The sequence below is a fragment of the Bos indicus x Bos taurus genome, chromosome 22, assembly GCF_003369695.1.
Source record: "Bos indicus x Bos taurus breed Angus x Brahman F1 hybrid chromosome 22, Bos_hybrid_MaternalHap_v2.0, whole genome shotgun sequence".
Classification (NCBI taxonomy): Eukaryota; Metazoa; Chordata; class Mammalia; order Artiodactyla; family Bovidae; genus Bos; species Bos indicus x Bos taurus.
In genome coordinates this window covers 18,019,416-18,035,665 of record NC_040097.1, presented here as the reverse complement: position 1 = coordinate 18,035,665, position 16,250 = coordinate 18,019,416, and the positions used below count along the sequence as shown (strand labels likewise).

General features: G+C 45.7%; 1 protein-coding gene across 1 annotated transcript in view; it reads left to right on the top strand.

The window, feature by feature from the left end:
- FAM107A (family with sequence similarity 107 member A) overlaps nt 1-16,250 on the top strand; it is a 92,437-nt gene that overhangs the window by 40,210 nt on the left and 35,977 nt on the right. Inside the window, exon 2 of the mRNA XM_027522396.1 lies at nt 13,766-13,829. Within this exon, the coding sequence (XP_027378197.1) occupies nt 13,766-13,829 (64 nt within the window). The remainder of the gene's footprint in view (nt 1-13,765; nt 13,830-16,250) is intronic.

Genomic DNA, 16,250 nt, shown 5'->3' with positions numbered 1-16,250 from the left:
CATCAGCCCTTGGGCTGTGAAGTCCTTGGCTTCTTCCCTTTGGTGGGGGTTTAGCATCTGTGAAACAACTCAGGAAGTGCGCACCAGATACTGTTATCTAGGTACTGTTATCAGGGAGGAGCTGCAGCAGAGGGGGTGGGGGAGGGGTCTGTCCCGGGAAGGCCCCACAGGGTCCTGCTTGGTTACAGATGTAATTTGGTGGCATCTGCTGAAACTTAAAACATATGTACCCTTTAGCCCAGCACTTTCTACCTCATACAGTCTACCCGAGGGAAACACACATCCCTGCACAGAGAGGCAAGCTCAAGGGTGTTCGGAACAGATTTAATTGTAATCGGGACCAACTGGAAACAACCTAAATGTTGAACTAAAGGGGGTTTGTTTAAAAACGAACGAACTATGGCATCATGCTGTATTACAAACTCAGTAGATCAAAAGAGAAAAGCAGATCTACATATGTTAACATAGAACTATCTACAAGACATAGAGCTTAAACAAGCTACAAAAAATGACCAAAACACACAGACGTCATCAAAAATAGTGGTAACTCTGGGGAAGGGGTGATGTTGAGGTTGAGAGGGGCTAGAAAGGAGAAATGTTTTATATGCAGTTGGGTTGTTCAAAATGTTTAAAGCAGCAGTGGATCTATATATTTTTGTGGGAACTATTTTACAAGGTTTTAAGGTGAACTAGATAGCCCCCCTGCCAACTGCAGGCGAGGAGCAGAAGGCTGTCCCTCTGCCTCCTGGATGGGGGGTAGTTCCTTGTCCAGGGCCTCAGCCTGGTTCCAGGAGGGCAGTGCTCTGGGCCTCTGAAGCCCTAGGGGCTGGAATGAATGGACAGTGAGCAGACCCTGGAGACAGGGACCCTGGGGGCTCTCTTTGATGACAGGTGGTGCCCTTGAGGACCCAACACTGGTACAATGTAAATGGACCTCTGGAAAGGAACAGGTCCCAGGGTCTGGCACTTCTCCAAGCAGTGCCCAGCACTGTAAGTAAAGGGTGGCTGGCTGTGATTCTCCCTGTCCCTGGGGAAGGAAGCGAGAAGCGGCAGGTGTCGCCTCACACAGCACAGTGGCTCTGTGACAGCGAGGCAGTGAGGCAGAGGCTCACGGAGGGCCCTGCGAGCCCTGTGTTCATGAGCTCAGGAATGGGGAACGGGAGAGGATGGGTAGGAGCCAAGGATCATGTTAGAAGTACTCCATCTTTAAAAATTAGCTTGCGGGAATTCCCTGGTGGTTCAGTGGGTAGGACTCCGCACGCTCACGGCCGAGGGACTTGGTTCAGTCCCTGGTTGGAGAACTAAGATTTTGCAAGCCACTCAGGGAAGCCAAAAAATTTTTAAAAAAAAGAAGTAGCTTGAGAGGGACGCTGGTCCAACTGAATTCACAGAAAAGTGTTCCTTAATCTCTCTGAGCCTCAGTCTCCTTTTCAGTAAAATGGGGTACAGTTTCTTTTCCACCACACACACACTTACTCACACGTGATTTGTGAATGTGACTAGGGCCCGGGCTCCAGAGTCAGACTGCCTCCACTCTAACTGCATTGCTGCCACTGCCAGCTGAGTATCCTAACCTGTCCAAGGCCTCAGCTTCCTTCCTTATCTGCAAAACAGGAACCCAGCTGTTCCCTAATCTCAAAATCTGAGGCTTTTAAGTTCTTTATCTTAGGTTTTTAATTAATTGTACAGTGATCGAAAATGTCTGTATCATATCAACATTCGGTGCTTACTGAGTTGGCTTGATGCCACTGTACATACTTTGTAAATATTCACTATATGATTTAAAAAAAACCAAACAAACTATGCATTATGAAATTTAAGTGAGACCGTACAGGCTTCCCTGGTGGTTCAGATGGTAAAGCGTCTGCCTGCGATGCGGGAGACCCAGGTTCAATCCCTGGGTCGGAAAGATCCCCTGGAGAAGGAAATGGCCACCCACTCCGGTATTCTTGCCTGGAAGATCCCATGGACAGAGGAACCTGGTGGGCTACAGTCCATGGGGTCACAAAGAGTCGGACACGACTGAGCGACTTCACTTCCACTTGCATACAGGTATATTCTTAACGCGGCACTCAGCTCTGAGATGTGCTCAGTGAACATTTGCTACCGTATTAAGGTAGTTTTCTTTACTGAACACCTATGTACTAGCAACTGTGCTGGACTTTTTGGTTTTTGTTTTTTAGTATCTTTCTCATTTAAGTCACCACAGAGCATTGAGTAGAGTTCTCTGAGCTATATAGTAATTTCTCATTCATTACCTATTTTATATGTAATATCAACAGTGTATATCTGTCAATCCCAATCTCCCAGTTCATCCCACCCCATCACAATTTGTGCATTTGTTCTCTAAGTGTGTCTCTATTTCTGGTTGCAAATAAGATCATCTATACTGTTTTTCTGGATTCCACACATATGCATCAATACGTGATATTTGTTTTTCTCTTTTGGGCTTACTTTACTCTCTATGACGGCCTCTATGTCCATCAACCTCTCTACAGATGACCCAGGTCTGTTCCATTCCACTGTTGCTGGCCGTTTAAGTTGCCTCCGTGTCTTGGCTATTGTGACTAGCGCTGCAGTGAACACCGGGGTGCATGTGTCTTTTGGAGTTGTGGTTTTCTCTAGGTTTTCTCTGTGCCTTGGAGTGGGATTGCTGGGCCATGTGGTAGTCTTATTTTTAGTTTTTTAAGGGCCCTCCATGTTGTTCTCCATAGTGGCTGCATCACTTTACATTCCCGCCAACAGTGCAAGAGGGTTCCCTTTTCTCCACACCCTGTCCAGCATTTGTTGTGTCTAGATTTTTTGATAACGGCCATTCTGACCAGTGTGAGGTAGTATCTCATTGTAGCTTCGATCTGCATTTCTCTAATGATTAGTGATGTTGAGCATCTTTTCATGTGTTTGTTGGCCATCTACATGTCGTCTTTGGAGAAATGTCTGTTTCCCCCACGCATTTATTGGTTGGGCTGTATGTTTTTTTTGATATTGAGTTGCCTGAGCTGCTTATGTATTTTGGAAAGTAATCCTTTGCTGCTTTGTTTGCAAATATTTTCTCCCATTCTGAGGGTTGTCTTTTTATCTTATTTATGATTTCCTTTGCTGTGCAGAAGCTTAAAAGTTTAATTAATTGGAGTATAATTGCTTTACAATGTTGCATTAGTCTCTGCTGTGTAACAAAGTAACTATCTCTGTGCCTGTATCTCCTCCCTTAGAGCCTCCCTCCCACCTCCCACCCCACCCTTCACAGTCATCACCCAAGCACTGAACTGAGCTCCCTGTGCTATCCAGCAGCTTCCCTCGAGCTGTCTGTTTTACACATGGAAGTGCATGTAAGGGAGAAGGCAATGGCATCCCACTCCAGTACTCTTGCCTGGAAAATCCCATGGATGGAGGAGCCTGGTAGGCTGCAGTCCATGGGGTCACTAGAGTCGGACATGACTGAGCGACTTCACTTTCACTTTTCATTTTCATGCATTGGAGAAGGAAATGGCAACCCACTCCAGTGTTCTTGCCTGGAGAATCCCAGGGATGGGGGAGCCTGATGGGCTGCTGTCTATGGGGTCGCACAGAGTTGGACATGACTGAAGCGACTTAGCAGCAGCAGTGCATGTATGTGAACGCTACTTCCCAACTTGTCCCACTCTCCCTCTCCCTCACTGTGTCTATTCTCTACAGGTATGTCTATTCCTGCCCAGCAAATAGCTTTGTCTCTACCATTTTTCTAGATTCCGTGTGTATGTTTTAATATACAACATTCGTTTTCCCCTCCTGATTTACTTTACTGTGTATGACAAACTCTAGGTCTGTCCACATCACGACAAATGACCCAATTTCATTCCTTTTCATGGCTGAGTAATAGTCCATTGTATATATGTTCCACACCTTCTGTATCCATTCCTCTTTTGATGAACATTTATGTTGCTTCCATGTTCTGGCTAATGTAAACAGTGCTGCAATAAACATTGGGATATACGTGTCTTTTCAAATTATGGTTTTCTTTAAGTGTATTCCCATTAGTGGGATTGCTGACTCATATGATAGTTCTGTTTTTAGTTTTCTGAGGATGCAGGAGGCTTCTCTTTTCTCCACACCCTCTCCAGTATTTATTGCATCTGGATTTTTTGATGATGACTATTTTAACCAGTGTAAGGTGATACCTCATTGTCAGTTTGATTTATATTTCTCTGAAGACTCTGATGCTGGGAGGGATTGGGGGCAGGAGGAGAAGGGGACGACAGAGGATGAGATGGCTGGATGGCATCACTGACTCAATGGACGTGAGTCTGGGTGAACTCCGGGAGTTGCTGATGGACAGGGAGGCCTGGCGTGCTGCGATTCATGGGGTCGCAAAGAGTTGGACACGACTGAGCAACTGAACTGAACTGAACTGAATGATTATCGATGTTGGGCGTTTTTTCATTTGTTTTTTGGCCATTTTTACATCTTCTTTGCATAAATGTCCATTTAGGTCTTGTACCAATTTTTTGATTGGATTGTTTGGTGTTTTGACATTGAGCTGCATGAGCTATTTGTATCTTTTGGAGATCAATTCTTTGTTTGAAAATATTTTCTCCTATTCTGAGGGTTATCTTTTTGTCTTGTATGGTTTGCTTTGCTGTGCACAAACTTTTAAGTTTAATTAGGTCCTATTTGTTTATTTTTGTTTTTATTTTCATTACTGTAAGAGATGGGTCACAAAAGATTTTGGTGTGATTTATGTCAAAGACTGTTCTGCCTGTGTTTTCCTCTAGGAGTTTTATAGTATCTGGCCTTACATTCAGGACTTTAATCCATTTTGAGTTTATTTTTGTGTATGATATTAAGGAGTGTTGTAATTTCATTCTTTTACATGTAGCTGTCTAATCTTTTCTTATTAAAGAGGCTGTTTTTCCTCCATTGTGTAATCTTGGCTCCTTTGTCATAGATTAGTGAAAGTCCCTCAGTCCTGTCTGACTCTTTGTGACTCCTGGAAGGACTGTAGCCTACCAGGCTCCTCTGTCCATGGAATTCTCCAGGCAAGAATAGTGGAGTGGGTAGCCGTTCCTTTCTTCAGGGGATCTTCTTGACCCAAGGATCGAAACTGAGTCTCCTTCACTGCAGGCAGATTGTCATAGACTAGGTGACCATATGTACATGGGTTTATCTCTGGGCTTCCTACCCTGTTCCATTGGTCTATATTTCTGTGCCAGTACCATACCATCTTGATGATGGTAGCTTTGTAACATACTCTGAAGTCAGGTAGTCTGATTCCTCCAGCTTCATTTTGCTTTCTCAAGATGGCTTTGGCTATTCAGGGTGTTTTGAGTTTACATACAATTTGTAAAAATTTCTGTTCTAGTTCTTTGAAAAATGCCATTGGTAATTTGATAGAAATTGCACTGAATCTGTTGGAGAAGGCAATGGCACCCCACTCCAGTACTGTTGCCTGGAAAATCCCATGGACGGAGGAGCCTGGTAGGCTGCAGTCGCGAAGCCTACCAGCGGGTAGGCTGGGGTCGCGAAGAGTCGGACATGACTAAGCGACTTCACATTCACTTTCATGCATTGGAGAAGGAAGTGGCAACCCACTCCAGTGTTCTTGCCTGGAGAATCCCGGGGGTGGGGGTGGGGGGGCCTCGTGGGCTGCCGTCTCTGGGGTCGCACAGAGTCAGACACGACTGAAGCGACTTAGCAGTAGCAGCAGCAGCACTCAATCTGTAGATTGCTTTGGACAGTATAGCCATTTTCACAATACTGATTCTTCTAAGAACATATGTATCTCTCCATCTGTGTGTTATCTTTGATTTCTTTCTTCAGTATTTTATAGTTTTTGGCATACAGATTTTTGTCTCCTTAGGTAGGTTTATTCCTAGGTATTTTATTCTTTTTGTTGCAGTGATCAATGGGATTGTTTCCTTAATTTCTCTTTCTGATATTCCATTGTTAGGGTAAAGGATGCAAGAGATTTTTGTGTATTAATTTTCTATCCTGCAACTTTACAAAATTCATTGATTCAATGATTTTTCTGGTGGCATCATTAGGGTTTTCTATGTATAGTATCCTGTTATCTGCAAACAGTGGCTGTTTTACTTCTTTTCCAAGTTGGATTCCTTTTATTTGTCTTCTCGGATTGCTGTGGCTACTAGGACTTTCAAAACTATGCTGAATAATAGTGGCAAGGGTGGATCCCCTTATCTCATTCCTGATCTTAGAGGAAATACTTTCAGGTTTTCAACACTGAGAATAATGTCTGCTATGGATTTGTCATATATGGCCTTTATTATGTTGAAGTAGGCTCCCTCGGTACCCACTCTGTGGAGAGTTTTTATCATAAATGGGTGTTGAATTTGGTCAAAGTCTTATGGTTTTTATTCTTCAAGTTGTTAATATGGTGTATCGCATTGACTGATTTGCATATGTTGAAGAATCCTTGTCTGTCTGGGATAAATCCCACTTGATCGTGGCATATGATGCTTTTAATGTGTTTTTGGATTCAGCTTGCTAGTATTTTGTTGAGGATTTTTGCATCTGTGTTCATCAGTGATATGGGCTTGTGATTTTCTTTTTCTTTTTGGCTGTGCTGGGTGTTCATTGCAGTTCCTGGGCTCTTGGCAGCATATGGGCTTCTCCAGTTGTGGCATGCAGGCTTCTGCAGTTGCTGCACACGGGCTCTAGAATGCACAGACGGTGCACTTGCGGCACACAGGCTTCTCTGGTTGGGGCATGCGGTCTTTAGTTGCTCTGTGGCATGTGGGATCTTAGTTCCCTGACCAGGGATCAAATCTGTCCCATGAGTTGGAACGTAAATTCTTAACTGCTGGACCACCAGGGAAGTCCTGTTTTTGGTGATATCTTTGTCTGGTTTTGGTATCACAGTGATGGTAGCCTCACAGAATGAGTTCAGGAGTGTTCCTCCCTCTGCGGTTTTTTGGGAACAGTTTCAAAAGTATAGATGTTAGCTCTTCTCTGAATGTTTCCTAGCATTTGCCTGTGAAGCCGTCTGGTCCTGAACTTGTGTTTGTTGGAAGTTTTTACATCATAGTTTCAATTTCATGACTTATGATTGGTTTATTCATGTTTTCTGTTTCTTCCTGGTTCAGTCTTTGGAAGGTTGTACTTTTCTAAGAATTAGTCCATTTCTTCCAGGTTGTCCATTTCATTGGCATATAGTTGCTTATAGAAGTCTCTTATGATCCTTTGTATGTCTGCAGTATCAGCTGTAAGTTCTCCTTTTTCACTTCTAACTTTGCCTTGCTTCACATGGTGCTAGACTTTGAAGACACATCCCTGAATGTCACAGTCTCTGTTCTCACGGTGTTTACAGTTTAATGGAGGGGCAGGGAGGGGGCACGGAAACAAAGACGCACAGAGACATCCCTCCCCCTGGATTCACCACAGGCTACAGGGACTAAAAGTCTGTGGTCCTACCCGCATCTCTTCTAAGGGCAGAATTCAGACTCTTGTATATTTATCCAAGTGAAAGTTGCTCAGTCATGTCTGACTCTTTGCAACCCCATGGACTATAGCCTACCAGGCTCCTCTGTCCATGGGATTTCCCGAATAAGGATACTGGAGTGGGGTGCCATTTCCTTCTCCAGGGGATCTTCCTGACCTGGGATCAAACCCAGGTCTCTTGCATTGCAGGCAGACTCTTTACCATCTGAGCTACCAGGGAAGTCCCATATTTATCCAAGATGCCATTTTTCCAGTTCTCCCTTCCTCTCCCGCACCAGCCCAAAGGACGGTGCACAAGAAGGGACACCAATGTGTCAAAAAACCCTGTTGTGAAGATACTAAAAGCACAGCACATACACTGATAAAATCAGTGTAGACAGTATCTACTGTAGGTAAGCATTCACCTACCGTAGGACCCAGCACTTCCACCACTGGCTGTTTACCCAACAGAAACAGCACTGTGTTTACCAAACAGCCAACCAGAAGGTATTCATAGCAGCCTTATTAGTCACGCCCTGACCTGGAAGCTGAAGAAGAGCAGGGCTGCACACCGGGATGCAGCAAGGGAACGTAGCAGTGGAGAGTCATCTGCTGACAGAGGCGACAACCCTGCTGAAGCTCACACAGGCTGCCCAAACTGTGACTGTGACGATTCCATTCATACGAAGCTCTAGAACAAGATAAATGAGCCTGTGGTGATAGGGGTCAGAATAGGGTTTACTCTAGGAGAGGGTGGGCATTGACTGAGAAGGGGCATGGGGAGCCCTCCGGGGTGCAGAGGGTGTTCTATAGCTTGAACGTGGAGGTGGCTGTAAGGGTGAACACACATGTAAGCCTTCACTGGGCTACTGAAGGTGAGTGCACTTCATGGCCGTGTGCTTGATTTCTAAAATGCTTATAGACAGACAAAGCAAGGTCCCAGAGGTGTTAGTATGAGTTTACTTAGTAAGTTTTTGGCTGCACTGGGTCTCCGTTGCTGTGTGCAGGCTTTCTCTAGTTGTGACTAGAAAGGGCTACCCTCTGATTGCAGTGTGCAGGCTTCTCGTTGCAATGGCTTCTCTTATTGCAGAGCACTGGCTCTAGAGCACGGACTCAGGAGTTGGGGGCACAGATTTAGTTGTCCTGTGGGATCTTTCAGACCAGGGATCAAACCTGTGTCTCCTGCATTGGCACGTGGATTCTTAACCACTGGACCACCAGGGAAGTCCCCCAGAGGTGTTACTTGGTACATGTGTCATCCTGTGGGGAAGGCTGGAATGGATGAGTGATGGGGTTGAGGTCTTCCTGATCCTTATCAGACAGAGGCATCAGCCTCCGGGGGAAGCACTGGAGCAAACGGAGAAAAGGAGATGGGACATAGGCTCACCCAAGGTCCCCAAGGACCCACCCCAAGAGACTGTTCTCAGAAGTTGAGGACATGAAAGGAAGCAGGCGGTGGCCACAGGAGATGTCTTTGCACTGAGTTGCGGTGGCCACAGGAGATGTCTTTGCACTGAGTTGCGTTCAGTCATAGTTGGGTATATTGTACAATATATAGTGGTGTTTCCTCTGGAAATTGTATGTGCTAACTTTCACTAACCTTAGAACTAGGCCAGCATCTTCCAATCCCTCAGTGGTGTGAGCAAATGAGAATTGGCTGTATTTATCAGCACAGTCCTTGGAAAAGACTATCAGTTACCTGTAATACGTCAGCAAAGGTCCAGGCGACTTTTCAAATCGGCTTTGCCTTGGCAAGTGGCTGCGGGCACGTGGAATGTTTTCTTCATCAGCAAACTTCAGTGACTGCAGGGAGAGGACTCTTTCGTGGTCACTGAGCTTTTACTGGACACAAGTTGGCCTGATTTCCAACAAATCTGTTGTGCAAGGGTGGTTGGCAGGCATGCAAGGGACACTTGTTTGAACTCCAAGTCCAGGGAGCTGCTCCTTGGGGAAGCCTGGCTCTGTAATGCTCACACCACCCTTGGGACTCAGTCTCCCTCTCCAGGTGTGTGTGGGGAGATGTGAGGAGAAGCTCTGATCACCCTCCAAAGCCTCTGGAGAAGGTCATTTTTCTGTCCTGGGACTTTATTCTAGAGATGAAGTTGCTGGTCCTCTTGCTCTCTCTGCTTAAACCATGAAAGGCTTGGCCAGACCTCAAACAGCCTCCCTTCTCTATACCCTCCTCGGCGACAGAGCTCACAATGGCAGAGCGCCCCAGGGAGATGCCAGGACCGTGGGCCCTGCTGTCCCCGTTCCAATTTCTGGGCCAGCAGCGGCAGGCATCCCGCATTCCAGCCCTGATTCGCTCACTGTGGAGTCACACACTTCCCTCATAGAGCCCAGGGCTCACCGTGTGGGTGCATCCATTCATTCACTTTACTCATCTATTTTTTTTTTACTGGAATATAATTGCTTTACAATGTTGTGTTAGTTTCTGATGTACAACAACGTGAATCAGCTGTAGGTGTACCTATATCCCCTCCCTCTTGAGCCTCCCTCCCACCCCACCCCTCTAGGTCACCACAGAGCTGAGCTCCCTGTGCTATACAGCAGCTTCCCACTAGCTATCTGTCTTACACATGGTAGTGTATATATATCGGAGAAGGTGATGGCACCCCACTCCAGTACTCTTGCCTGGAAAATCCCATGGATGGAAGAGCCTGGTAGGCTGCAGTCCATGGGGTCTCGAAGAGTCTGACACGACTGAGCGACTTTCAATTTTCACTTTCATGCATTGGAGAAGGAAATGGAAACCCACTCCAGTGTTCTTGCCTGGAGAATCCCAGGGATGGGGGAGCCTGGTGAGCTGCCGTCTATGGGGTCGCACAGAGTCAGACACGACTGAAGCGACTTAGCAGCAGCAGCAGCAGCAGCAATGTATATATATTAGTCTCCATCTCTCAATTCATCCCACCCTTCTCTTCCCCTCTATGTCAACAAGTCCACTGCTGTGTCTCCATTTCTGCCCTGAAAATAGGTTCATCTGTACCATTTTTCTAGATTCCATATATAGGCATTGATACAAATATTGTTTTTCTCCTTCTGACCTACTGCACTCTGTATGACAGACTCTAGGTCCATCCACTTCTCTACAACTGACCCAACTTGGTTCCTTTTTATGGCTGAGTAGTATTCCATTGTATATGTGTACCACATCTTCTTTATTCTATGTTGATGGACATCTAGGTTGCTTCCACATCCTGGCCATTGTAAACAGTGCTGCAGTGAACACTCACTGGGGTGCATGTGGCTTTCTGATTTATGGTTTTCTCAGGGTATATGCCCAGTTGTGGGATTGCTGGGTAATGTGGTAGTTCTATTTTAGGTTTTTAAAGGAACTTCCCTCCTGTTCTCCATAGGGCCTATATCATTTTACATCCCCACCAACAGTGTAAGAAGGTTTGCTTTTCTTCACATCCTCTCCAGCATTTATTGTTTGTAGACTTTTTGATGATGGACATTCTGATGGATGTGAGGTGATACTGCGTACTTTTGACTTGCGTGTCTCTAACAATGAGTGATGGTGAGCATCTTTTCATGTGTTTGTTGGCTGTCTGAATATTTGGAGAACAGTCTATTTAGGTCCTCCACCCATTTTTTTATTGGGTTGTTTGTGTTTCTGACATTCATTCTTTTAATAAACCATTACTGGGCACCCAGTCCAAGCCCAGCTGGGGAGACAGCCGTGAACAGGTCCCAGTGCCCCTTCAAGGTGAGTACAGTCTGGTGAAGGAGACAGGGTTCAGATGATCATAACTGAGTGGTGAATATTAACACAGGGGAGCTTGGGGTGCCGTGGGGTCATGTGATCGGTGGGACCTCCTTGAGGAAGTGACATTTCATCCGAGACTCATAAAAAGGAATAGTCAGGCAGAGTTGAGGAGTGGCTCCCTGGGTAGCAGGGCAGCTTATAATAGAGGGGGGAAGTGAAAGACAGCATGGCTTTCAGGGAGCGCAGGTGGCTCCTGGTGGCTGGAGTGTGCGGTGGGAGGAAGGTGGCCCTGTCCCTCCCTGGCCTCCCCTCATGTGACTGTCCCTGCACAACCCTTGCCTGGGCCCCCGGGCCGCCCTGCTGTTCCCTGAATGTCTGGTGCACTCCAGCCTCAGGACTCTCGCTCTCACTGCTTCCTCTGTCTGCAGCCCTCTTCCCTAAGATACCTGTGTGGCTAACTCCCCCACTTCCTGCAGGTCCAGGCTCCCATCTCAGCTTCTCCATAAGCACCCCTGCCCGCGCCCCACCCCCCACCCCCCACCCCCCGCACCACCAGCAGACATTTATTATCACGTGTGGCCCCACTCCCCACCCCTCCCCAGCTCTGACCTTCCTTCTCTCCACCGACCTATCCCTTTTAACACTGTCTACGTATTCATTATGCCTATTTTCTGTCTCCCTCACTATTAATAGAATGTTGGCGCCAACAGGTCAAGGACCCCTGTCTGTTTTTTTCAAAGACGCATTCCCAAGTCCTTGAACATACGAAGGAACAAATAAATGAGGTCTGAGAGGTTGGCAAGGAGAGGGTCAGATTGCAGGGGCCTTGAAGGTCACAGGAAGGCATGTGAGTTTGGTTTCAAGTGCAGTGGGAAGAGCCAAAGGGTTTCGAGTAGGGACAGGGTCAGAGCCTGCATCACATTTTAGAGCCTTGCTCTAGAATCTGTGGAGAGTGGTTTGAAGGGGGGAAGGCTACCGCAGGCATCAGGCACGCAGTGGGAGTGCCTGGGCTGTGGTGGGGCAAGAAGTGGATGGACTGAGGAGATTGCAGGAGGTAGACTTGATCGTGCTTTTGTGATCTGAGGGATTGTAGGAAGACAGGGCAAGGCAGCCTCCAGCTCCCACCTGAGCCACAGGGCTGGAACGGAGGCCCTTGTTAATTAAGATGGGGTGACGGGAGAAACGGGCTGGAGTGGTCAGGAATTCCATGTGGGTCGTGGTGAGTTGGGCCTCTTTCAAGTGGAGATGCCAAGTAGCCTACTGGATGGAGTGTAAGCTCAGGGTGAAAGTCTGAACTAGAAATAAACATTTAGGAATCACTGACTTAGAGTTTTTTAAAATCGTGACAGAGTAGAGGGAGAGAAAAAGATGTCTAAGAACCAGCGTTGAGGACTGAACCCTGATGCCTTCTGAAACTGCCCTTGAGGGATAAGGAGTTTGCCAGGAAGGTAGGGAGAAGGCAGTCCAGGTAGAAGAAACCTCACACAAAAGAACACAGCTCTCAGCAATCTTCAAAACCGTCAAATTCATCCAAAAGAGAGTCTGAGAAACTATCACAGCCAACAGGCGCCTAAGGAGATAAGACAACCTAATGTAACATGGTATCTTGGATGAGATTCTCAGATAGAAAAAAGAATATTGGGTAAAAACTAAGGAACTCTGAATAAGGTCTTGTTGTTGCTGTTCAGTTGCTAAGTCGTGTCTGACTCTGTGACCCCATGGACTGCGGTACGCCAGGCTGCTCTGTCCTCCACTATCTCTTGGACTTTAGTTAATAAGAATGCTGCAAGCAATAGCACATGATATCACTTATATGTGGAATCTAGAAAACAAAAAAAGGATACAAATGAACCTACTACAAAAACAGTTACAGATGTAGAAAACTTACGGTTACCAAGGAGTAAAGGGGGAGGGATAAAGTGGAAGATTGGGGTTGACATATGTACACCACTCTATGTAAAGTAGATGACTAACGAGGACCTACTGCATAGCACTCAATACTCTGTAATGGCCTATATGGAAAAGAATCCAAAAAGGAGTGTGTGTGTGTGTATATATATATATATAGCTGATTCACTTGCTGTCCACCTGGAACACAACACTATCAACTATACTCCAATAAAATTTTTAAAAAAATAAGAATATGCATCTTCACAACCCAGTCAGACTCAGTAAAGTGATGTCCATCCTGAATTGGGGGGAGGTGAGAATTTTTTTTAAATAATGTTATTACTTACTAATTAGTTAACAGTCTAATAATTTGTTAATTAGAACAGATGTGCCATACTATGTACATGTATATCTACATACATGTAGGATGTTAACAAGAGAAATGATAGAGAATCTGCATGCAGGGTACAAGGAATTATCTCTCAATTTTTCTCTCAATCTAAAACTGTTTTAAAACTACTATTTTTTTCTAAGTGAGTCTCATAAAAAAGAAGTGAGTCTCACAAATGGTGCCCAAACACACACACACTCCAAGGATTAGAGTACTTTGTTTCTCTGCAGAGGACTTTGATCCTGGCCAGTCCCATCTATGGTCAAAAGACTCAGGGACTCTATGAATATCTCTTCGCTCCCCCTCACTGCCAAGGAACAGAGGGTCCTCACTGCCATTTACTTTCTCTGTGTTCACAGAAGGAATACTCTCCCCAGGCCATATTTCATAATGAAAATGAGAAGCAGAGACTAAATGGCTCAGGTAAGTCAGATTCACCTAGAATTCCTTGGGGATGCAATTAATGTTAATCTCTTTGCAATGCTCTGTAAAAGCACATTCCTTAGTCATAATTTTCCTGAACCTGCACCTTGTTCGACACCTGGCTTGGTTTTCCTCCTTCAGTCAAAGCTTTGGCACCTCTGGGTTCAAATGCCTTCTCCACTACTTGAAATATTAGAAAGAGGTAAGTTTTGTATATGCATTTTTTATAAGTCTGGAAGGAGCGTCACCAATATAATACTGATTATGTCTGGTTGGAAAGTTCATGAATCACATTTACTTCATTCTTTACTCCTTTATGTGTCATTTCAACATATTTTACAGTATAATTAGATAAAAAGTGATCTTGGGTAAGTCACTTGAACCTTATTTTCCTCATCTCTAAAATGCATATAACCATACTTAATCAAAAAGTGGGTTACATGAGATACAGTTTCCTCTGAAGAATAGATACGAGATATTGAATGCCCAGTGTCTGGCATCATGCCTGGCTTTCATGGTGGCTGGTTGTTGATGGGAAACATGACCAGTCTGGCCAGTGACTAGGTCTCCAAAATCAAAGTGTGTACTTGGGTCCTTGGGATCCTGTGTGGTGACAGGGACCTCTGAGTCACAGCAGAAGCTGGGCCTGGGCAGTGGTCAAGGGAAAGCGAGAGGCAAGTTGGCTGTTGGCCTCTGTGGCACCACGGCCAGGGAGGACACGGAGGCAGAGGAAGATGGTACTGTGTGGCCATGGTCGCAGCAGCTGGCACAAAACTCTGTGGTCCGCAGATGCAGCCATAAACAGAGGCTGTTCAGGAGCCTGGGCAGCTCTGGGGGCAGGTGTTGGGATTCTGTAGATTTCAGGGGCATTCATTTTGTGGGTAGAGAACTGAATTGGGAGCTGGCTTCTCCAGCTAGCTCTGAGCATGAGCAAGCCACCTTACCTCCCTGCGTTTCAATTGCATCATCTCTAAGGTGGTATCTTGAATGGGATTCCTACATTCATGTTATCATACCTACCTTCCAGTGTTTGCATGAAGAGCACATAAAATAACAAAGACGCAGGAGAGTGGCCCATTTCTAGGTCAGGGCCCCTGAGTTTGTATGCCAACCCCACACTGTGTGACCTCAGATAAATTGCTTAACTCCTCCGAGCCTGTTTCCTCATCTGTAAAATTGGAAGGAAGGCTGCTACTGCTGCTGCATTGCTTCACTCGTGTCCGACTCTGTGCGACCCCAGAGACGCAAGCCCACCAGGCTCCCCTATCCCTGGGATTCTCCAGGCAAGAACACTGGAGTGCTAATAGACCCTAATTCATAGGATTGTGAAGGTGAAACAGAAGAGGACATAAAGCACATGAAGATAATAAGCTTTTGTTTTAGAAGAAATATAGCACAACAGCAGTCACAGGGTAGATAATCAAAATGGTTGTTTTCTTACATCTTCCAAACTGCCTGGTGGACCTTGCGCATCCACCTTTAGACTCTTGGGGAAACAATGAAAACAGTGACTATTTTGGAGGGGTTGGGGGGCTCCAAAATCACTGCAGATGGTGACTGCAGCCATGAAATTAAAAGACGCTTGCTCCTTGGAAGAAAAGTTATGACCAACCTAGACAGCTTATTAAAAAGCATGGACATTACTTTACCAACAAAGGTCCGTCTAGTAAAAATTTTGGTTTTTCCAGTAGTCATGTATAAAGAAAGCTGAGCACCAAAGAATTGATGCTTTTGAACTGTGGTGTTGGAGAAGACTCTTGAGAGTTCCTTGGACTGCAAGGAGATCCATCCAGTCCATCCTAAAGGAAATTGATCCTGAATATTCATTGGAAGGACTGATGCTGAAGCTGAAATTCCAATACTTTGGCCACCTGATGCGAAGAACTGACTCCTTGGAAGAGAGCCTGTTGCTGGGAAAGACTGAAGGCAGGAGGAGAAGGAGACGACAGAGGATGAGATGGTTGGATGGCATCACCGACTCAATGGACATGAGTTTGAATAAGCTCCAGGAGCTGGTGATGGACAGGGAAGCCTGGCATGCCACAGTCCATGGGGTCGCAAAGAGTCGGACACCACTGAGTGACTCAACTGAACTGGTCCTCCCATTTCTGGATGTTACAGGTATTCCATGAAGCCAGAGAAGGAAATCTTGTGGAATCCCAGGGGCCTCCCACCACAACTTACTTCCCCCAGTGAAGCCCCCGCTTCTCAGTGTCACCCACCCCAGGATGCCTTGAAACACTGAAAAAAATAAAAATAAAAATAAAAAACAAAAAATAAAAACAATACATTGCCTTTTTCTGTGCTGGCCACTGTTCTAAGAGATAGCAAAAATGTGTTGGTTACCCTCACAACCCTGAGAGATGAATTCTATGTATATCCCCATTTTACAGATGAGGAGACTGAGGCTCTGTGAGGTTA